Here is a 22,449-nt window from a genome sequence, read left to right on the forward strand (position 1 = left end):
TTTGAACCTGTGACATTTGACTTCCGTCGACTAAGCCGATTCTTCTGCGAATCCGGCAAGGGAGATGAAGATGAGAGTGAAGTATTCGACTTCCGCCGTTTCTACCGCTCGGGAATCGGCGATTTGGCTAGCCGTCCGCCCGCGCTGATGCGCTTTTGTAGACGTGCGTCCTTATCGCGCTGGATTCGCTCGCTCGGGCCGGGACTTAAACTGCCTGACAAAGATGAGCCCGAGGCCTCGATAGCAGCACTCCGACCCCGTTTCTGCTCTATGTACATCTGCGCGCTTCGGCTCAGCGGGAATGCAGGCATCGTGGCAGGTATCTCGGCCCCATTTTGTATCAACATTTCAGCAACTGGGAACGGAACAGCTCGGGTTTCGGGCTCCGGTCGCCCGGATGTAGGGGTAGTAGGTGATGGTGACGCCGGATCAGCCGCTGCGAGGGCCAGAAAGACCGGATGAGTCCCACGGACTTTATCTAGGACATTGGGATTGGCCTTTAGCGCTAGTGCATATATAACCTGTTGAATCTCGTTGCGCTTTATAGCCGCAAGGAGCGTTTCGTCGGCGGTTGGATATCTTGAGAGAGTGGCTGAAATCGGTTCCACGTAAGCCTTGTCCACGTACTTTGCAGTTATGAACTTTAGGCGTTGCTCTCGTGTAGCTTGCGGGCTTGGCTTGAATGATGGGTCAAGTTTAGCTTCCCAAACCATGTTAGAGACTCTGTTTCCGACAAGAAGCAGTAGCTCGATTATATCGGGCGTAAATGAGGTAATGTCGAGTGTGAGCGATCGCACTTTGCTGATATGCGTTCCGAGAGATCGATGAATACCACTACATTCGATGCAGAGTATGATAGCCAAATTAATCGATACCCATTCAACCTTAGACCCGCTGCCGCAGTCAGCACACCAGCAATTGCCCTGGTCATTATCACGGAGCATCTGGAGGAGCTTGTCCGGATTTTCGTCGTAGCTACTGCTGGGCGTCCTCGCATTTGCAGGCCGCGCTCCAACTGTAGTCCGGCGGGAAGGAATAGAACTGGTATTGGTATGCGAGCCATGATGAGAACCATGGTTTAAGGAGATACTCTTCCCGGTTAGAATCGACCCGATATCACGCTTAAGGCTGGTCGGCTCTCCAGGAGACATCGGCTTCTCCTTAAGGCCGCGGCCTTCGACCGCGCTTTGGAGAGCGTTGTTGATGGAGAGGATCCAGCTGTTCATGTCTTCGCCCGAGGTTGCCTGATATACCCTCTTGTAATGGGGCGTGATTACTTCAAAACAGAATCGTCGCTCCGCATTTCTTGCTTCGCGGACGGATGCCATACGAAGATCAATGGGGTCCATGTGGAGATCGAGCTTCTGTTTCCAGTTGCTATATTCCGACAACTTTCCCTGGTCTAACACGACCCAGAATCTATATTTGTTAGCACGCGACCACAACTTCTAGCATGTATCGGCCTTGTACGTACTTGTGCCAACCCTGCTTATTTAATGAGAGAGGATCTACATGGGTACCTGGCCGATTCAGGGCCCAGAGTAGACCTTCTTTCCGGTGCGTCGAGTTCTTCTCGGCAATGGTTAACTGGCTGAAATCCTTCTCTTCTAGGTCTCGTATACCCTTGAACTTTAAGGTTTGCGCAGGGCTGTGTAAGGAGCCATGTCCGATGCTCCCTGGAGACCTCGAGAGATCCGTGCCTGCTGCGGCCAAGGGTCCTGAATTGCCTGTTGGGATGGCTTTCAGTTGGGAACTAGTACTATCCGCCCGGCCAAGCTCGGAGTCGGACGTGTGCAGGTTGCCATTGGCATTCTGGGTTGGGGGCGTATGAGTTGCCGAAGTCACAGTCTCTGGTTCATTATACTGTAGATTACTCTTCTCCAATACGCGTCTTTTCTCCTCCCGTTCACGTCTTTGGTATTGGAACTCCTTGTCTGCATCTTGTACCTCGTTCGCTAGAGCCTCTAGTTGCGGCAGATATTCCTCAACTTTATGGGCAGTATTTAAAAAGCTTCTTGCCTGTGTGTCAGCATACTTGGTTAGATGTGACAAGACTTCCTGCTCCTTGCGGCCACCATGCAGATCTTGCATAAACGAAGAATAGTCAAAACGCTTGAGCTCGAAATTTCTCCTCTTCGTCTGATACTTAGTATCGCTCTCGGCAAGCTTCTTAGTCTTCACCGAGTCTTGTCGTTGGCCAAGGTATCGAGATACGTAAGAATAGTAGTCCTTGCTTTCCTCTTCAAAGTCTCGTCTCTTTGACTCTGCCTGCTTGATATCAAAGGTATACAGTTTTCCTATAGGATCAATAATAATCTTTTGTAAATTGGTCGCATTCTGCCTCTCGTAGCTGAGGATTTCTTTGGCAATCTTGTCGAAATAATGATCTAAAGCAGGTTGGACAGCATTGGCGTTCGTCGCAGATGCTTCCCGGAGGGCATCCATAAACCCTACGAAAGCTTCGTTCGCCTCGATCTGGGCGGAATATGCGTGCTCGGCTTTCTTTAATACCTTCTTCATCTGAGTTCTCATATTGCCAGTCTTCTGTTCAAGCGCCTTGATAGTAGCTCTGAAAACCGGGCCATCATCGCTTACGGACATGTCTTCGCCTGGTCGGGGGCACGATATATCAAGTTTGACAGATTCCCGGGAGCTTGTCGCGATGGTGGGCGCGATGGATAATGTGTCAATCTGAGGGTGTAGAGGGGATGCCGGTTCCTCTTGCTCACTAATGCGAGACTCGACTGATTGAGATGATGGGGCCCGTATTCTCGGAGGCACTGCTAGCTGAAAGGCAGGAGATGGGGAGTTAGGATGGCTTGAGAGAGGCGAGGTATCTGAGAACTTGGTTAGACCCGGTTCAACGGTTCAACAGGCAAACCCCATAACTCACTAGCAACCCAAAAAGAAAATCTGGCTAAGGTATCCAGGCGGTGTGCTCTTTGGTCGTATTCGACGAACTGTAATCATAATACTCAGTAAAGCCCAATGTTGTTGTTCAAGTTCACCTACGCTGCAAACATTCCTCCACCCGCCTCCCCCATCTTCTGTCGCCTTTGGTGGCTTCCATTTCCACGACCACTCAAATGTCACCGAGGGGCTTCCGCCTGTGGTATAATCGCCGACCAATTCAACATTTGCATTTTTGTGTAGATTCGGGTCTGCGTGAAACTCGCGGGTAACAAGGTTCTCGAGCTCTCTATTGGTTGAAGCATAGACATATGTTAGACCATTGATATGCGTATCTATTCCAGGGCTGGCTTCTTCTTGGCGGACGACAAAGGTAAAGTTGAATACGAGTTCGTCGTCATTATTAAGTTTAAGAAGGAAGTTCGGCGCAATCGAAGGTTCAATATCCTGGATCAACGTTATTAGGGACATGAAATAACTCCAGGCAGACACCATTCCCGCCTCGTGTCTTCGAACTAACCTGAATAAATTCAGCCGGACCAGAATCGCCCGATGATCGCGTTGCTGAAGCTCGAGTAGCGGGAAATGCATTGGGGACTATAGTGGTTGAGATGCGCTTCCGGGGACAAGAAATAACGAGGGAGGCAATTGATACTATATCTAGTCAGCTTCAGTTGCGCGCATCCTAAGATAAGTTGACAAACATCGATTCTGATCCCTCAAATAGATGGCAGCGCCATCATCAAGTCTGCTACTCACGACGCCCATGGTGAGGGAAGCTGGCCAGATGAAGGCCGCGCGAAAGTAATGTAGAAATAACAATCCGGTATAAATTATACGATGAGAAGCAGACGAGGTATGGATTCAAGGTTAATATATTAACTAGTGACGTTGTAAGAGAGATATGTATCAAATTGGAGAAAAGGTGGTGTCGCAACGGTCGCAGCGACCGCAATGGTAAGTGGTTGCGGGCAACCAATCCGGTTAGAACCAGAGGCGCACAGTGGATTTTGGCGGGGTCAAGTTACCAAAAGGCACCGAAGGGGGTGGTGTCGTTGCAGCTGGCGTCGTGTTGCCCTGCGCAGTGCGCCAAATATAGCCTTGCATATAAAATAGTAAAAGCCCCCAAAAGTCCCAAGTGACATTCGAGTCACCGAAGAGGCAAAAATATAGCACAATATAATTAATTGCGACGTTAGACCTAAATGGCGCAGAAGTTAAGTACGCGGCATTCATCACACGAACAAAGTCGAGAACGGATCAGACAAGAAACACGAGCGCGGCAGGGCAGGGCAAAAAGTGCAAAGGGGACAGGGACAGGACAGGGGGTTCACTTAAAGACAATGGACAACGAGGATCCTCTTCTTCTAGCTGAAACAATTTGGTTGGTTAACTGAGATGACCCGTACCTTATTATCAGGCACACATCGCCCAGCTTGTATAAAATCTTTGGTAAGCAACTCGTGGACAACAAGGCTGAGTGAAAACCCTGTTAAACGCCGCATGTGATGTCAAAAGACGAGCTGATATCCAATGCGTATTTGTGTATTTGCGTATTTGCGTATTTGCGTATTTCTAATTTCTGTCGTGTGCTACTCGAAAGTATGATCTTGTTCAGGGGATTTCTAAATGAACACGTGTAAAATACGTCTAAAGAAATCTTTTATGTTGCTGTATAACAGGTGGTGTAGAGAAGAAGAAGAAAGTAAGCATATAAAAAGGATGATAAATTTGAAGCGATTAATGTGAGAGCAAGTTACCTATACATGCACCTAAGACCTATGACCTATGACCTATGATACAAGCAAGTAGCACCTGCATTCGTAAAACCCAATCTAGCATATTTTAGTCTAGGTATATTACATGCAGATAACCCCTTCCATCCCAACTCTCAACGAGTACCTAACATACCTACAAAGCCAAATGTGCTTATGTAAGGTATAATACAATGAAGAAGGAATTCTATTCAGACCAAAATTAGACCTGATGATTAACACCTTTAAATTGTGCCCATTATATCTTAGGTATGTAAAGTTCTTATCCATGCATGTGTCAATGATGCCTTTAAAGAGTCTGAAGCAAACGTGATATGATTAACACTAAGTACCTAATAGATAAGACTGTCTCATCTACTTTAGTCTTATAACACACATCGCCACCATGGTTTTATATCTGTAGTTACCATCTCTTAGGGTCGGATCACCATTATTACCGATATAATCACCTCTGTATATATGTAAATACTTAATACTTATTCACACTTGACATAGCTTGAGTCTATAATCCAAGGATTGAAGGTATATAACACTTACGTAGGTTTGATGACGAAACTTAAGGCAGTATCTTATGTAGGATTGTCCGGCTTGGCAGGTAGCTGACTGATTGACCAGTGGCCATATCCCACCAAGATAGAATCTCTTTACGATATTATACCATGATGAAGATATATCAATTATATGCAAAATAATTACGTACCCTAAATTTCAAATGTTACAACATTCTTATTGATGAAGGACTTTGATTCTTCATATTCAAAAATAAACTTGGAAACCCTAAACGCGCGCTTCTCATAGGTATATTTTACATATATGTATATACATATGTATCAATTATATATAGTTACTGGAACTACCTGCAGGACATATCTATGAGAAATACATGTCGCATGCCGCACATCATATTTTCGTCTCGTGAGATAGGTTAAGATGTAGATTCGGCAAGCCTTGGATATCCACGATATTAATTATCAAGCGCAATTTCTAAGCTAGATGCAATATAAAAACTTTATAAAAAGATTCAATTCTCATATTTTCGAGAAGAAAGCATACCGCGTTACACTAAAAGCCCATGTGACTTACAAAAAGGCATTGACAGAGTTATTGAAAAAAGGAGATCAAAAAAGGAAACTAAAGGGTCTCACTATGCGTCAATGAACCGTATCTAGTGACTTTCATTGGATGCGAATCTATAAGTGAACCCCCCTCAACTCCCTTGAATGTTTAAACTTCGTACGTGTACAACAATAAGATAACTCCCCTATTTAATCTAAGTATTGGCCTATCGAGTTGGCTGTGGGGAAATAGGTATATAAAAAGGTACATGACCCTAACTACCCTAATGACTCTAATGACGTTGGTGGAACCTCCTGCACCTCGTAAAAGGAAAAGCCCAACCCCCAGGAGCCGCCCAATTGTGATCTATTTCTAGACGTAAAACTTTAGTTCGAATTGCCGGCGGCGTCACCTGCAACCCACATAACCACTAACTGTACCTAATCCCTAATCCCTAATCCCTAATCACATACCTAATCACATACCTAACCTTATCATCGCCTGACCGACACTATTCTCGTCATCTCTCACACAATCTTCTTAATTAGTCTCCTACTTACCTAAATTTCACAGGTCGCTTTGCAATGCTAAAAACATGCGGCGCAGATAATTCATGGAACAATAGTTCATAAGACCCAACTTAGCTTTCGCTTTGTATTATGTCGTCCGCCTCGAGGACATCTTTCCAACGGCTCGACCGCCGCATAAACAGCCTACAGAATAGCGAAAGACGGAGTCGTGCCGATTCCTTAGCTAGGCAATTAGCTGTGAACCATGACGATGCCTACACTTACGCCCTTCGGGTCGCCTATCTTCAATATCTCCTCCAACCCAAGACCAAACGAAAGCAATGGGTTCCCGCACCGAAACCACCCCCGCGGACTCATACGTCCAACATTGCCGATTTAGTTAAGGAGTTCGTTCCGGGGAATTCTAGTGGCGTTAAGCTTCCCCATGGATTTCGAAGTCCGCTAGAAAAGAGGCTAGAACGTGTTATTATGGGTGCTGAAAGAATACCTGGCTATAACGATGCTGCTGTCAAAAAGACATTTGCGCAAGCGTATACGGCTTTTACTGAGCAGGCATTTCGAAAGAATATCGACAAGGAGCGCAAGGTCGAGCCGTTAGTGCTAATTTTTTATTCAGCTGCTACCAAGGCGTGTAGTCTTGGCCACGAGCCGGGCGATGATTCCTGGAAGCTTCTCGTCGACAGACACCTGGCGCTTTTCATAAGGCTTATATCTAGCATCTTACGTGATCAGGGGCACGAGCGCGATAAGTCAGAACTCATGGACAGGTTAAACACTCTTGAAAAGAAGCTGTTGACCAACGATCAGAATCTTTTCATTGACACAGGCCAGAATTCCGGAAATACGATTGAAGTGGTAGTGCCACTTAGCTACGATATTAAGGATATGCCTATGGTTCAATCCGTTGCTAAGATTTTTGGTCTCTCCCACTCCGACGTACAGGGCCATATTGATGCCCAGCGGCAAGCCTGGACCGAAGAAGCTGCCCTTAGAGATCTTAAGGCATACCAGCATCGGCTGAACTCTAACATGAGTGGTGCCCTGGGAAGCCAAGACTTCAATACCGCTGAAGCGTACCAAGAGTGGAAGAAGGCGGAGGCGCCCTTCCTCTCGCAAATGATGCTAGAAATTTTCACAGCTCGCCCAGAGCTGGCTCGAAGATCCACTGCTATCAGCCCGATTGATAAACCATTACCTGGAAGCCCCTCACCATATCCAGAAGATAGATCATATCCAGAGCAAGGAATAGCGAATAGAGTGTCCATGTATGGTATGGACAACATACTCAACCTTGGATCTATGTCGCTTGACGACACTGGCAGTATCAGAGCTGTTGACGACGCAAATTACACTTTCATCCCTCCTGAGCCTCGCGAATTCTTCAAGGTCATTGCAAAATATGCCCTTGAGTTTGATGCTATGCACGATGGGGAGGCCGAAGAATCTAGCTTGTTCTCAAAGCAGTCAATAGATCTCCTTACAGAGCTGTGTGTTCGCTGGCGAATCCCTCAGGTTACCCGTCTAGTCGTCTTCCTAGAAGTAGCAGCCCGCAGGTTTACCGATACTATGTTCACCGTAATTGATCTGGATAATGCCTTTGATTTGGTGAAAATTCCACCGCCAGAAGTCAAGAAGCCTCCCCATATCTATCTCTATAATGAGACCCTAGCGACTATAGAGCGGAGCAAGTGGACTGTTGCGGATTACACTGTGTATAAGCAGACACTACAAGCAGTGAATGATGCTCTCCTTCGCGATCTCTACGATACTTTGATGCATTGCTACGAACCAAAGCCCCCATCGGTCGGACCGGCGCTACACGTGCTACAAAATCACATTTTTGACGACCCTGACTTCTCACGGAAGGAAGAAGACGCACAGGAGTTTGCTCGCTTACTGGAGTCTGGCCTACAAGAACAGGCCGCAGTTGTCTATCGCGGCTTTCTCGATGCTGAGGTTCCCCGTAGTCAACAGGACTGGAACTTTAGCCATGTTGTCGAACTCGGTAAATCGGCCGTGAAGCTTTGCGAAAGGATTCAAAAGCGTTACAAGAAGAACCCAGAGATTCTAGGTGTAAACCCGTTAACCGTACTTGTGGAGACGATGTTTCCCAATTTCGAAGACGATGCTCATGATTTGATAAGGAGGATCGTGCAGGTCGCGCAAGACCGGGGAGAAGAGTTAGCTCTCGAAGATGGTTTCGATTTGTACAAGGAACTTGTAGATATTCGGCGCATTCATAGATCCTCTCTCCCAAGTCGAGCTTTTACATTTGACGTTGAAGAGTTGTTGGTTGACTTCGTCTGGCGTTGGATCAATAATGCGGAAGCCCGAGCGGAACAGTTCGTTGAGGAAGCCATCAAGCAAGATCCATTCCAAGTACGAGGCCATGGACCCGATCATATTTCATTAGACTCCGAACGCCACAGCCATTCAATAATCGATATGTTTCAGCTATTCCACCAGACTGCTGATCAGGTTTTCAAATTGGAGTGGGATAACGACGTCCACCATGCTCGGTTTATGACTGCGCTGTCGAAGATTTTTGCCAACAGCATTGCTCGGTACTGCGAGATCGTAGACCAGAGGTTTATAAAGGAGATGGACACGCCGAGACCAAACGAGAAAGAGGCAGCAGCAGCATCCCAAACGACGCAAGGAAGGTTCATGCAATACGCTAAAGATGCTTGGAATACTAAGGAGAGGGTCGAACCGTTTCAATTTTATCCAGAGGTATGATTAATACTAACTATATTGTTTTAACTTGATACTAACATACCATCCAGTCCTTAGTGAAACTGAACAATGTCGAATGGGCCATGCAAGAGCTAGATAAGCTCGAAAAGTCCATGAATGTGGATGCCTGTGCTGACATCCTCGCAAAGGTTGATGGGCCTAGGAAACAAGTCAGGAGGCCAGCTAAATACGTCTTTACTATTAAGATTGTCGAAGCAGAGGAAATCAAAGCGTGTGATCCGAATGGGACAAGCGATCCTTACGTGGTACTTGTAGACGAGTACCAAAAGCGTTTACACAAAACGCGAATCGTTATGAGGTCTCTCAATCCCCGTTGGGATGAGTCGGTCGATGTAACAGTCTCCGGCCCTCTTAACATCGTGGCTACGATCTGGGATTACGATACCTTCGGCGACCACGATTTTGTAGGCAGAACCTCGCTGAAACTTGATCCGATACATTTCAGCGATTACCTCCCCAGAGAATTCTGGCTTGACCTTGACACCCAAGGGAGGATACTTTTAAGAGTAAGCATGGAGGGAGAACGAGACGACATACAGTTCTACTTTGGCAAAGCATTCCGACACCTGAAGAGGACGGAGCGTGACATGGTCCGTAAAATTACAGACAAGGTAGATTCTTCTCCATTTCCGAAATTACTTAGACAAGCAGCTAACTAAATTCGCATAAAGCTCACACGGCATATCAACGCATCACTATCATACGAAGCATTACGAAACCTCCTCGGGCGCAACCTTGCCTCTCAAGTCAATTCATTCTTTAAACGATCGTCCACGATACCCCAAATCACAAATACCGAGATCGAAAACGCGTTGCAGTCTCTTTTTACGTACTTTAATGAAAACTTTGCTACTATGAAGGATACCTTGACGGAGGCAACCATGGTTGCGGTTATGACCCGTCTGTGGAAAGAAGTGCTCATGGCCATCGAAGCCCTCCTCGTGCCACCGCTTTCAGATAAGCCGTCTAACCAACGGCCACTTACTCAACGCGAGCTCGATGTTGTCTACAAGTGGCTTGAACTCCTGTTCGATTTCTTCAACGCGCGAGACGAAGATGGCGAAGTTCTTGGTGTTCCCGCCGAAGTCCTTAGATCGCCTAAGTATCACGAGCTCGCCTCGCTCAACTTCTTTTATTTCGATTCTACTGATAACCTGATTCGCACGTCAGAACGTATGGCCGCGGCTACCGCCCAGCGCCAGCAGCAGCAGCTTCAGGGGCAGATGAGCTCCAATCGTCTCTCTGCACCCGCGTCGTTAGGCGTATCGCTTAGCCCTTCCCAGAGTGGCCCAGCTTTTGCGAGCATGGGAACCATCCGCAGGGGTAAAAGTATCATGATGAGCCGCAACCTTGGTACCATGCGCCGGGCCAAAGAAGAAAAACGGAAGGAAGCTCAGGCTGACCCATCCGATGACATGATTCTTCGGATCTTGCGCATGCGACCCGAGGCGGCTGGATACCTCAAGGAGAGGCACCGTCAAAAGGAGCGAATGGCCGCGGCCGCTGCTGCTGCGATGATAGTGAAGCAAAGCGTTACCCAAGGCTGGAACTCGACTGGTGGCGGCTTCGGTCGGGGTGGTGTTCCGCGACGTTAGTCTTACATTCTACAGGATCAGGTCAAATCAGACGTCGAGCAGAGAATGAAGTTGTGTGGGGTTGAAGAGCTTGGTTTCTAAGGACGTCAGCGGTAGGACAAGGGGAGGGACGGTGTGTGATGGATTAGACTGACGTATTTGGGGCCCGGAGAGCTTAATATTCAAATGCTCTCCCATCACTTTTAAAGATACCGCCTCAAATACGTCTTCGTAATATTTTGTCTTTATCTACAGACGAGTGGAAGTAAAAAGGCGTTATTAGGCAATAAGTTCAGCGGCATTGGCATTCGACTAGATACCCTCACGAAGCAAGCTTTGGAGGTTTCACGGGCGCTTGAATTGTCTTTTATTTCGCTTTGTACCATGAGCGGTATCCTCAGCGTTGTCTTCGATTTGTCCTTTTTATTTTTCTTATCTTCTTTTTATTCTTTTTTATTACACGGCAACCGCCGAGAATCTAATGTAGCTAGCACACCAGAATGAAGCTGTCCAAGTAACACGAAATGACGATTAATGATGAATCCATCCATCCATCCATCCATATCGCCCCCGTCCAACGAAACGTGCTTAGTCGTACTCGCGTATGTTTTTACCCACGAGACTCGGATCAAATGCAAGTAGATATTAATGTACGTGGTCCGAGGCGGCTCACATTGGCTCTTGGGATATGATATTGGGGAAGCACAGAAGGGCTTTGCTGTTCCTGCGCCCAACTACGACCGATCTTTATCGCGCGTCGCTGCTGTTTAAGGCGGACTGGCCGTGAAGATCGTTCCATATAATGACATGTAATTAAGGCAGTCGACTACTCGCGCAGATCGCTGCGATCGGCTAGAGCACCATGTGGTATTATATGACACCATTTAGGTGCCCTATCAAACAAGTCAGCTAGGCGAATAGAGCACTGCGAATGGCTTCCTTTTTTTCTTCCGCCTTATCTACGCCCATTATGCTTATTTTGCTATTTTTTCACGCACGATGTCGTCGGTAACATACGACGCACGTATAACACCAATATGTGACTGAATCAGATTTCCTACTTCCTGCCAACCACCTACGTAGTAATAGCAGTGTGGTTTTATAATTTTGCCCGTAGTGATTTACTACTAGACTACGAAAATACGAAGCGAAATATTCCAATGCTCGGCGCGGAGCCCCCAGCTCTCCAAGGATATTTCTTCATCTCGCGCCGTCGCGGTGTAGCTATCCAGCTAGGTAGCTAGCCTGTCTTCTTGTGCGATGGTTGGGCAAACCAAGGTCCATCACATGAACATTTTTGAAACTTCTGGGTGGATGGGTTGGGAGGGAGCCCGTTGGCGATCTTCACCCCCTCGGTGGTTCTGCGCTGGACCATGTTTGGAAAAACAAAATAATCGGGAAAGGGTTTATTAAAAAAGACAACAAAAAAATAAAATAACTACTTGGGCAGTAATCCGTAATACTAGTAATAATTGTCCAACCCCGGAATTTTCCAAAATTTCGCATCCACCTCTCCCCGCCCTTGCTGTCCCCCAGGCCCTAAGATTCGCTCGTGCGTCCTGATGAGCGTTGGGTTGGGTACCTAGTATTTCCACGCAAGGCATTTGCAGATTAACAGATTGGGGGGGAAGGGAAGGGGGTCCGTGGCCGATCTTCTCAAGCTGAAACACAGATTTTGACAGTTCAGATGAGGATGTGACGGCACCCCGTGGACATATCTTATTCCCGGACAGTACTTGATTCCCGGAAAACAATCATTTTTGGTCCCCTGGTGGTGTTGGGCCAGACTACGAACAAGCCGGCAATACCTAGTTAGTATTTAATACAATATTAATCAACATCGACATTATCTTGATTATTGTAATATGCGAGAACGAGTTTGATCCTTTTGCTAGTTGTGTTAGGAATGGATAATGAAGTTATCATGTTTGACTTAGAGCCGTGCCGCGTGCGCCTCATTTTATCCTGTCAAGTGCTTACTCAGTTTTCTGTAACAATCCTGGTTTTCGTGACTTTGTTATGAGAGATATTCTTCACGGCCATGCTCCGAGAGAGATGCGATAATCAAGTTACAGCTCGGCGATAGGATGAAATTCAACGCTATGCTCCGTATATTCGTGATTCCGCCGCGGCCGGGAAAAGCTCCCGGCTTCGTAGGATTTATAAGGAATCAAGAGGCTAGGGATACGGGCATTTTCTGTTACACTACCGGCCGTGTCGGAACTGTCAAAATGTTGTACGAGTATACATAATTAGCAAGTAATTTAGAAGTCTCGCGTGGTGTAGTGTACGTAGTGTATGTATTCCGTACAGGCGGAGTCTTTAGATCTAGCGGTGTCGGATTGCCTGATAACCTGAATAACCTGACTTGGGACCGAAAGGCTAGACTACAAGTGCAATATGTCAAAACTAACGGTTGTAAACGGCGTGATTAATAGATCCTGAGATCCTCGGTACTGGTTTGATACATAGTCAGTATATAGATCTACCGAGACATAGACGGACCTGGATCTCGAAGTGTAAATCTTTATCCTTCATTTCTGTGATAGATAAGATGGTATGCAGTATCTGCCCATGATCTTAAGTGTTGAGTGGTTCTCAAAATATTTCCTTTTCAAGTATTGGAGGATTAGCGAACGAGATCCACGATTCGAAACGCTAGCGTGTGTAATTTCACCTTGACTTTGTTCGCGTGCTCGGAGCGTAGCTAGCTAGCTAACCAGCTAACCAGCTAACCAGCCAGCCAGCCTGTCAGCCAGCTATGTAAGCCTAGGCCTTACTAAGGAGCTGAGTGAAACTGAGGAATCGCGTGAATCAACCCTCTTTAGCTCACCTTAGTTCTATCAGTTCTATCTCGTGGACAATTACCTACCTCTCTAGCCGGGCGCTATTCTACGCTTAGAGGGATATATTCGGAACGACTAAACATAGAACGGTGACCAATATGAAATGAAGAGAAATGTCTGTAGCCTAAGTGGAAACCTTCGGCCACTCCTTTCAGCAGCTAAGCGCTTGACGGTCTCTTTGTGGGGTTTTGACATACGGAAGACAAAAAGGGTCTTTTGTTGTCCCTATGAATAAGAATCGTGGCGACCGAAACGACCCATCGCCTATCAGGGCTCCATTTTCCACATGTCTACCTACATACATGGAAAGTAGGGAAAGAAGAAAAAAAAAAAAAGACTAGAGGAAACCAAAAAAGGAGAAAATACGGGTGACAGTCCGCAGTGATCCCTGGATTATCGCGTGTCCCGTTTCTCGAACTCGGCGCTACGCTCCAATAGCCCTACGAATCCGGGCCATTTGTCATCTCATCAAGAGCCGATGACCCGGGTTTCCTATATGATTCGTTTCGAAGTCAGGGAAATCGGGGCAGTTTCGCGCATGGAACAGCATTTGATTGCCTCATAATTTTTTTTTCGAAAGCCAAGACCTGGCACGGAGCGGGCAAGACCCTGGGATGATTCCCTGTTGGGTCGGGCTGGGTGCACATGCAGATGTGCAGATGCTGTGACGTCACTCGACATACTATCTGATGGTATGGGGGGTAGGGAGAGAGGGGGGAGGGGAGGGGAGAGAGGAAGCGATAGCAACCTCGATAGGGAGTTTTCCCTCAGATTTCTTAACCGATTGCTGACCTGCTTAATAAAAAATAAAAATTTGCGACTCAAGGTAATTTTAAATGAAGCATTTCGCAAGATACCGATGACGATAAGTTGCCAATAGATGGTGGTGAAGTGCCCACCATCCGTCTACCCCCTTGCTGATCATCGCTGGGGCAAAAAGAGCAAAAGAAGGCTAGTTAATCGAAAAGAGTCGGGGGGGTCTGGTTTGCCACATCTGAATGAGTGTAAGCTTCGTGCTTGTAAAACCGCAGACAGCACAAGGCTACAGGGTCTTGTATGGTAAATAACCAAACAGCATGTCTAGCGAAATAGGAAAGTATGTGCTGCTCATCAGATTTGTAACGAATTTGTTTGTATGCCGTACAGCAGAGCGACGCCGACAAGAGAAACGCACAAATGAAATAGCTTTCTAGGGTCCAGCCACTCCCGACAGATGGAGAGGGGGAGATGGGCCGCGATCTCTTGACCCATTTTGCCCATCTGCTACGCACGAAGTCCACGTACCAATCCGGTGGGGACTCGGCTCGTTGTGCGGCAAGGTTTAGAACCAATCCACGAAGCCATACACAATATCCAATACATCGTTACTTAGGTAGCGGATATCGAATACGGTGTGGTAAGACAGACGGGACGACAATGCTTTTTGACTTCCCAGGTGGAATTCCAGTCAGAAATCTAGTCAATCCAGTCGGAGTGACCAACGGGCGAGCAGCTAATGTATGGAGCATCCAACCCTACATATGTACATACTGCGTGTGTGTGTATATGTAGGAATGCAAGCAGCAAGCAGCAAGCACTATGCAGGCAAGCCAAGTAGCCACCTTGGGTACAGAATATGCGACTTTTTGGCAGTCCATTTGGCAGTCCAGACCAATGGGGGAATACCTAAGCTGCCGTTGATACTAATGTAGGTATAAAACTGACTGCCACGCCGGAGCCGAGCGCGAGGCTCGAAGGAGTTGAAAGCCATGGAAAGTTTTATGAGGATTTTGTGAGAAATGATTGATCGATAGATACAATTACAAGAGTTTCTAGGATTAGGATTCTAGATTCCAAAATAGGTCGAATGTCTAGTAGCACATGACGTCAGTATCGCTGCTCAGCTTTGAGAAACCTGTAACCGAGTTGATAACTGTATGTACGTATGTATGTATCTATATATGTATATGTGTAAGAGCCTTGATAAATACCTAGGGGTTAGGGGTTAGGTATTTAGTATAATGCATTTAGGTAGCATCACTTCAAGTTTAACAAGTTCAACAGGTTAAAAGAAGCTGGATAGGAATAGAATACGGCATACAAGACGGGGCGCGTCAGCTCATTGCCGTATCGAGCCTCACTAGATTTCTCCCCCGAGCGACGGACTGTCTCGCATCTAGGTAAGTTGAGTGAGTTAGAGTAAACCCATCTGGGTGGAACGTTTACTGCCGCCCGCGGACTTTGCAAGCTTAGACCCTGTCGAGTCTCGTGGATGTGGAATAGGTACCATGTTGTGGAATACCTGTTAGGGGTTACCTAGGTAAGTGCAGGTGGTGAATACCTAATTGTAGGTAATTATGTTTAATTGTAAACGATTATACTTAAACTAACCATGTTAGTCGCATGGCAATGGCGTTAACCTCCCCCCACAACCGTTTTTTACATCTGCCTTTAAAATGCGAGATGTATTCTTATAACATGGAGGTAATATGGGATTTGGTTGTTTGATTCGTCTTGATTTGCTTGCACGTATAATATGAATTTGGTTTAGGGAGTTTAATATACATCAGGTGTGCGTATCTGTGTATCACAAGAAGGCATGTCCTTCTTCGGCGCTAAGTATCGTACTATTGCGAGGTAGGCGCAGAAGTACTTAAGTACATACTTAGACATGAGGTACTATTTACATGTAGATGATACCCACATAGCGACATAGGCGGCCAACCCAACAGTTCGTATTGAACTTGTCCATGCGGAGGCGATAAATCTTTGGTCAACTATCTGGTCGACTTGGAGGGTCAAGAGGTCAGCATGCTTCTCCCCCAACCCTGGATCTGATAACGTATCTATATATGTAATGTCGAGAATATTTAAAATGTTCCTTAAAAAATATAGATGCTTAGATACCATACATTAGGTACATTTATAGATCGCGCTTATACAGTTAAGTCCATGTCTACCTATGCAAAGCCTATTTGGTGGTAGTACTACATCATTTGGCTTAGTTAAAGTACATACCTTAGGTACTATGTACATCATGTACCTATTCGGCACCCACATAAAGTACGGTGTGGGTATCGGGGACCCTTCTTTCTTCCAACGTCTAAATTTGGACAATGGGAAGACAAATCTGTCACAAAGATATAAAAAAAAAATTATATATACGAAGGCAAATTTAGTATACAAAACTATAAAAACAGAAAAAGAAGAAAAAAAAGGATATATGTTTATTATAGGCTATTAGTGCCCGAATTTACGTACGAATACACAGTTACAACTTTAACCCAACTCCTACCCTCACTACCTCAAATCTTCCCAGGTATCTTTTTGTCTCTTTTGCGTGGCTGGTTCGACCCGGCTATTTCCTTCCCCAAGCCGTACTTCCCTCAGGTGGTAGCGACAGTTAGCGACCAGTCAGACCAGTAACAACCAGTCAAAAAAGGGCAAGACCTAAGGGCAAGGACTGGCTAGCACATATGTAGTGTGGCCCATAAGCCAGCCCATAGCCCAGCCCTTCTTGCCCTCTCATCCTTCAGCACCCAGCACCTCGACCCATCGTCCCCGCCTAAATCTTCACATTCCCTTATTGCATCTTCTTTTAACCAGGGTTCTAATTGGAAAAGCTAAAGACGGCCCACCTGTCCAGTTAGGTTAACGTAGCGGCCCTTGACATACACTACCTTGACATACATTTTACAGTACATACCACCTCCTCTCCCAGCCTGAGCCCTCGTCTCTCCACCCACTCGCTTTCAAGCAGGGTCTCTCCTTATTCCGACAGAAGAGGACTTCCCTTTCAGATTTATCCATCTCATCAAAGTCACACAATTATCCTATACGACGACACGACCACCTATTATTATCATCTTTTTACACTCGAGTATTACTATCGTTGTAATTGTATAGTCCTTAAAAAACGGTTTAACTGTTTAACAATTCTAAATTTAACACGGTTGTTCAAATCGCTCCCTTCCGACCGCCGCCGTCAAGGCGGGAACGCCGCGACAAATTGCGATAGAGATAGATCCCTTTTCTAAGCCCGCTAGTCCGCTCCCTGTATTTTTTTGCTGTATCATCGACATCGGCATCGTCCTGCTCCATGCGTTCGTCATAAGCTCATCCAGCGCCTACCGAACGCTGGCTCGCCCAATTTCCTCTTACCATTTACGATTGACAACCTGTATTTCAAGACGATTTAAGCGTCTTAAATCCATAATCATGAGGGTGATGGCCGACGAGGAGACCCTGGTGGCCACTGCTGCCATTGTTAAATCATTAGCTGTTTACCCCCAAGATGCCAACTCCGCTCCTGTTCCTATCGGCACCAATTCTCAAATCAGGTTACCCGGTCACGAAAGCCATGCTAAAGAAACTCTTGAGCGTGAGCTTTCTGCCCTTGTAGTCAGGATCCAACAGCTCGAGGCCAAGGCCAGTGTTGGCAATGGTGCAATCTTTCCTGATACGCCTAACGAGACGGCTGAATCTCTTTTTGGCGACGAGTCTCCTAGTCCCCTAGGTGGTAAATCGTCAGGAGGTCGCTCTCGATTTGCAGTTCTCCCGCCCGCCCGAAACGGCGCCAGTGAGGAACGAGCCGTGAAGGTTCTTCCCCTCACCAATGAAGATCTTGAGGGACTTCATGAGCATGTCATAGATCAATCCAAAATACTCGACAACCAACGCCAAGAGTTGACGAATGTCAATGCTCAGCTTATAGAGCAGAAACAACTGCAAGAGAAGGCTCTTGAACTCATTGAGAAAGAACGGGTCGCCGCCTTAGAACGAGAGTTATGGAAACATCAAAAAGCTAACGAGGCCTTCCAAAAGGCGCTCCGTGAAATCGGTGCTATTGTTAGCGCCGTGGCACGAGGTGATCTCACCATGAAGGTTCGAATGAATACTGTAGAAATGGACCCGGAAATTACGACTTTCAAGCGGACTATCAATACCATGATGGATCAACTCCAGGTCTTCGCCAGCGAAGTATCCCGTGTCGCACGTGAAGTCGGCACAGACGGCATACTTGGTGGCCAAGCCATGATCGAAGGCGTAGACGGAACTTGGAAAGAGCTGACAGACAATGGTACAGTACCTCGGAAAGTATTCACCAATATTTACTAACATCTGTGTAGTTAACGTTATGGCTCAAAATCTCACCGATCAAGGTTTGTCTAATTTCAAATACATCTTGTTGAATAATAATAATAGCTAATCGTTGTCGGCAGTACGAGAAATCGCTTCAGTGACAACCGCTGTCGCCCACGGCGACCTGACTAAGAAAATCGAGAGGCCGGCCAATGGTGAAATTCTTCAACTTCAGCAAACTATCAATACTATGGTTGAGCAACTGCGTACATTTGCATCCGAAGTCAGTCGTGTCGCTAGAGATGTGGGCACCGAGGGTATCTTAGGAGGCCAAGCCGATGTAATGGGTGTTCAAGGTATATGGAACGAGTTAACGGTAAACGTGAACGCCATGGCAAATAATCTTACGACCCAAGTACGGGATATCGCAAAGGTCACTACTGCTGTTGCCAAAGGAGATCTCACTCAAAAAATTCAAGCCGAATGCAGGGGTGAGATCTTTGAACTCAAGTCGACTATCAACTCTATGGTTGAACAACTATCCCAGTTTGCACGTGAAGTCAGTAAGATTGCCCGAGAGGTCGGAACCGAAGGTCGTCTTGGTGGCCAAGCTACTGTAAACGACGTCGAAGGCACCTGGCGTGATCTCACCGACAATGTCAACGGTATGGCTATGAATCTGACAACGCAGGTGCGCGAGATTTCCAAGGTTACAACGGCTGTAGCAGCAGGAGACCTATCCCAGAAGATCACTGTCGAAGTCAAGGGTGAAATGCTCAGACTGAAATTGACGATAAACTCCATGGTGGATCGCTTGGGCAAATTTGCCTTCGAAGTTAGCAAGGTCGCCAGAGAAGTCGGAACCGATGGAACCTTAGGTGGCCAGGCTCGAGTTGACGATGTAGAAGGAAAATGGAAAGACCTCACCGAAAATGTCAACACCATGGCTCTGAACTTGACATCTCAGGTACGAGGTATATCCACGGTCACTCAAGCTATTGCCGATGGCGACATGAGCCAGAAGATCGATGTACAGGCGAAGGGCGAGATACTCGTATTGAAGGAAACCATCAATAACATGGTTGACCGCCTGTCGGTCTTCTGTAATGAAGTACAGCGTGTAGCAAAGGATGTCGGCGTGGACGGTAAAATGGGAGGCCAAGCAGATGTTGGAGGTCTGAAGGGACGATGGAAAGAGATCACTGCCGATGTCAACACAATGGCAACGAACTTGGTAAGTTCTGCTTCTACGCTCTATTACATGTTATGTCCGGCGAAGCTAATAATATTACTTAGACCACCCAGGTGCGAGCTTTCGGCGATATTACTAACGCTGCTACCGATGGAAACTTCACCAAGCTAGTCGACGTGGAAGCTTCCGGCGAAATGGACGAGCTCAAGCGGAAGATCAATCAGATGGTGTACAATCTTCGAGACAGTATCCAAAGAAATACGCAGGCAAGAGAGGCGGCCGAACAGGCCAACAAGACCAAGTCGGAGTTCCTTGCGAATATGTCGCACGAGATACGAACCCCCATGAACGGTATTATTGGAATGACACAATTAACTCTCGATACCGATCTCACGCAATATCAGAGGGAAATGCTGAATATTGTAAACAACCTTGCCAACAGTTTGTTGACTATTATTGACGACATATTGGATCTGTCGAAGATTGAAGCTCGAAGAATGGTAATAGAGGAAATCCCGTATACCCTACGGGGCACCGTTTTCAATGCCTTGAAGACGTTGGCCGTCAAGGCGAACGAGAAGTTCTTGGACCTTACATATCGGGTTGACAGTTCTGTTCCTGATTATGTAGTCGGTGATTCCTTCCGTCTACGACAGATCATTCTGAACTTGGTGGGCAACGCTATCAAGTTCACGGAGCATGGGGAAGTGAGCTTAACGATTCGAAAAGCCGAAGGTGCTCCTCCAAAGGATCCCCGCGAGTATGCAATCGAGTTTGTCGTTTCGGACACGGGTATAGGAATCCCGCCTGATAAGCTCGACTTGATTTTCGATACTTTCCAACAGGCGGACGGGTCCATGACTCGTAAGTTTGGTGGTACCGGCTTGGGTCTATCAATCTCGAAGAGATTGGTTAACCTGATGGGCGGTGACGTCTGGGTTAAGAGTGAGTTCGGAAAAGGCAGCTCGTTTTACTTCACCTGCGTAGTCAAGTTGGCAGACGGCGAGGTTGCGTCCATCGAGAAGCAACTAAAACCTTACAAGGGACATCAAGTGTTGTTTATCGACAAGGGACGCACCCAATATGGGAGAGAAATCGTCAATATGCTACAGAGGCTTGGCCTTGTACCGGTGGTTGTGAACACCGAAGGAAATCCTCACGTGCCCGGGTCGGACGATCCGCCATACGACGTGATCATTGTTGAGTCCATTGACACTGCCCGTAAGCTAAGGGCCGTTGAGGACTTCAAATATCTCCCGATTGTCCTTTTGGCACCAGTTGTTCATGTCAACCTAAAATCATGTTTGGATCTGGGTATTACATCTTACATGACAACTCCTTGTAAACCAATCGACCTAGGAAATGGAATGGTTCCTGCTCTGGAGAACCGTGCTACACCATCCCTAGCTGACAATACGAAATCATTCGAAATTCTACTTGCCGAGGATAACAGGGTTAACCAGCGACTGGCTGTAAAGATTCTCGAGAAATATCACCACGCCGTCACCGTGGTTGGGAACGGCCTAGAAGCCGTGGAGGCGGTAAAGAAGAAGAAGTTTGATGTCATCCTAATGGATGTCCAGATGCCAATAATGGTTTGACACCCGCCGCAGTGCTCCGAAACCAATTACAAATTGCTAACCGTATGTAGGGAGGCTTCGAAGCTACTAATAAGATCCGCGAGTACGAACGCAGCCTTGGCTCTCACCGCACGCCGATTATCGCATTAACTGCACACGCTATGATGGGAGATCGGGAGAGGTGTATACAGGCCCAGATGGACGAATACTTATCAAAACCTCTACAGCAAAACCACTTGATACAGACCATTCTAAAGTGCGCAACACTTGGCGGTGCTCTTCTCGAGAAGAACCGGGAGCGGGAACTGGCACGCCAAGCTGAACAAAAGAACGGCGGCAAACCGAACGGCTCAGCACACTTGAGGCCCGGTCTCGAGGGCCGTTCGATAACATCGAATGAGCCCTTGATGGGAACCATGGAGAGCCCATCTCTCGTTTCGGCGAATCAAGACGATCCGCTGCATAGGGCACGTTCAACCCTCTCTGAACCTTGCGTTCAAAATGACTAACATGCGGTCGTCCCGTTCAGCTCCTAATAAGAGCTCATAGTAGCTGATCAGTTTCCAATGCCGGTCAGGCGTAAAGAACATCACTCGCTCCGAGTGGTGTGTCTATTCATACATCCGGAGTCCGTGTTTCAATCAAGAATTAATCTTGATCATTTTCACGATACCCATGGCCTATGAGAATGCCATCAGTTCCAGGCATCACCACCTAAGTTTCTTGTACTCTCGTTACCACAAGCTTGATTACAAGTGGTGTAAAACCCGGCTGCTGTTGTTGTCCGTTCTTGGGTCTATGCTTTTTTTTTATAACGACGCACGGGGGGGTGAACAGGATGTGCCGCTTTTGGGGAGGAAATATTGCAATTGTCGGTGTTTCATTGGGCGTTATTTTGGCTTCATGTTTGAACATCAATCATGCGTCGTTTGCGAATATATTAGTCATGGGGAGGCCCTTGGTATAGTCGTTTGGCTATATCGGACCACCGAAGAGAGGGTCTCGCCTCCTTGGGGAATATGAAGTTTATGGGACAAGTAGCGGCATGCTAGATTCCTATTGTCGAAGTCTTGGCAGATGGCTTATATCATATTCGGAAGTAAATATTGTCGGGTCCCAGTATCATGGAATTCAGTTGGCGCTTCCTATGTTCGTTGATTGCTTGTCC

The 22,449-nt window shown here is 46.8% G+C and overlaps 3 protein-coding genes across 3 annotated transcripts; 2 read left to right on the top strand and 1 right to left on the bottom strand.

Moving 5' to 3' along the window:
- Positions 1 to 101: 101 nt before the first annotated feature.
- GL218_06906 (putative ribosylation factor GTPase-activating protein cnt6) lies at positions 102 to 3,678 on the bottom strand (the record flags this gene model as incomplete). Its single annotated transcript, XM_033583642.1, has 6 exons — positions 102 to 1,419; positions 1,475 to 2,837; positions 2,894 to 2,960; positions 3,013 to 3,357; positions 3,431 to 3,564; positions 3,615 to 3,678. The coding sequence occupies 6 exons, from the start codon at positions 3,676 to 3,678 to the stop codon at positions 102 to 104; spliced, it is 3,291 nt and encodes a 1,096-aa protein (XP_033433180.1).
- A 2,722-nt stretch (positions 3,679 to 6,400) lies between these two features.
- Positions 6,401 to 10,623, top strand: GL218_06907 (uncharacterized protein; the record flags this gene model as incomplete). Its single annotated transcript, XM_033583643.1, has 3 exons — positions 6,401 to 9,004; positions 9,058 to 9,639; positions 9,700 to 10,623. 3 exons carry the CDS (start codon positions 6,401 to 6,403, stop codon positions 10,621 to 10,623), a joined length of 4,110 nt encoding a protein of 1,369 aa, XP_033433179.1.
- Positions 10,624 to 17,645: 7,022 nt separating this feature from the next.
- GL218_06908 (Histidine protein kinase NIK1) lies at positions 17,646 to 21,790 on the top strand (the record flags this gene model as incomplete). Its single annotated transcript, XM_033583644.1, has 5 exons — positions 17,646 to 18,507; positions 18,557 to 18,589; positions 18,650 to 19,743; positions 19,806 to 21,296; positions 21,353 to 21,790. 5 exons carry the CDS (start codon positions 17,646 to 17,648, stop codon positions 21,788 to 21,790), a joined length of 3,918 nt encoding a protein of 1,305 aa, XP_033433184.1.
- Positions 21,791 to 22,449: the final 659 nt, after the last annotated feature.

Source organism: Daldinia childiae, assembly GCF_008694065.1.
Source record: "Daldinia childiae strain JS-1345 chromosome Unknown Scaffold8, whole genome shotgun sequence".
Classification (NCBI taxonomy): domain Eukaryota; kingdom Fungi; phylum Ascomycota; class Sordariomycetes; order Xylariales; family Hypoxylaceae; genus Daldinia; species Daldinia childiae.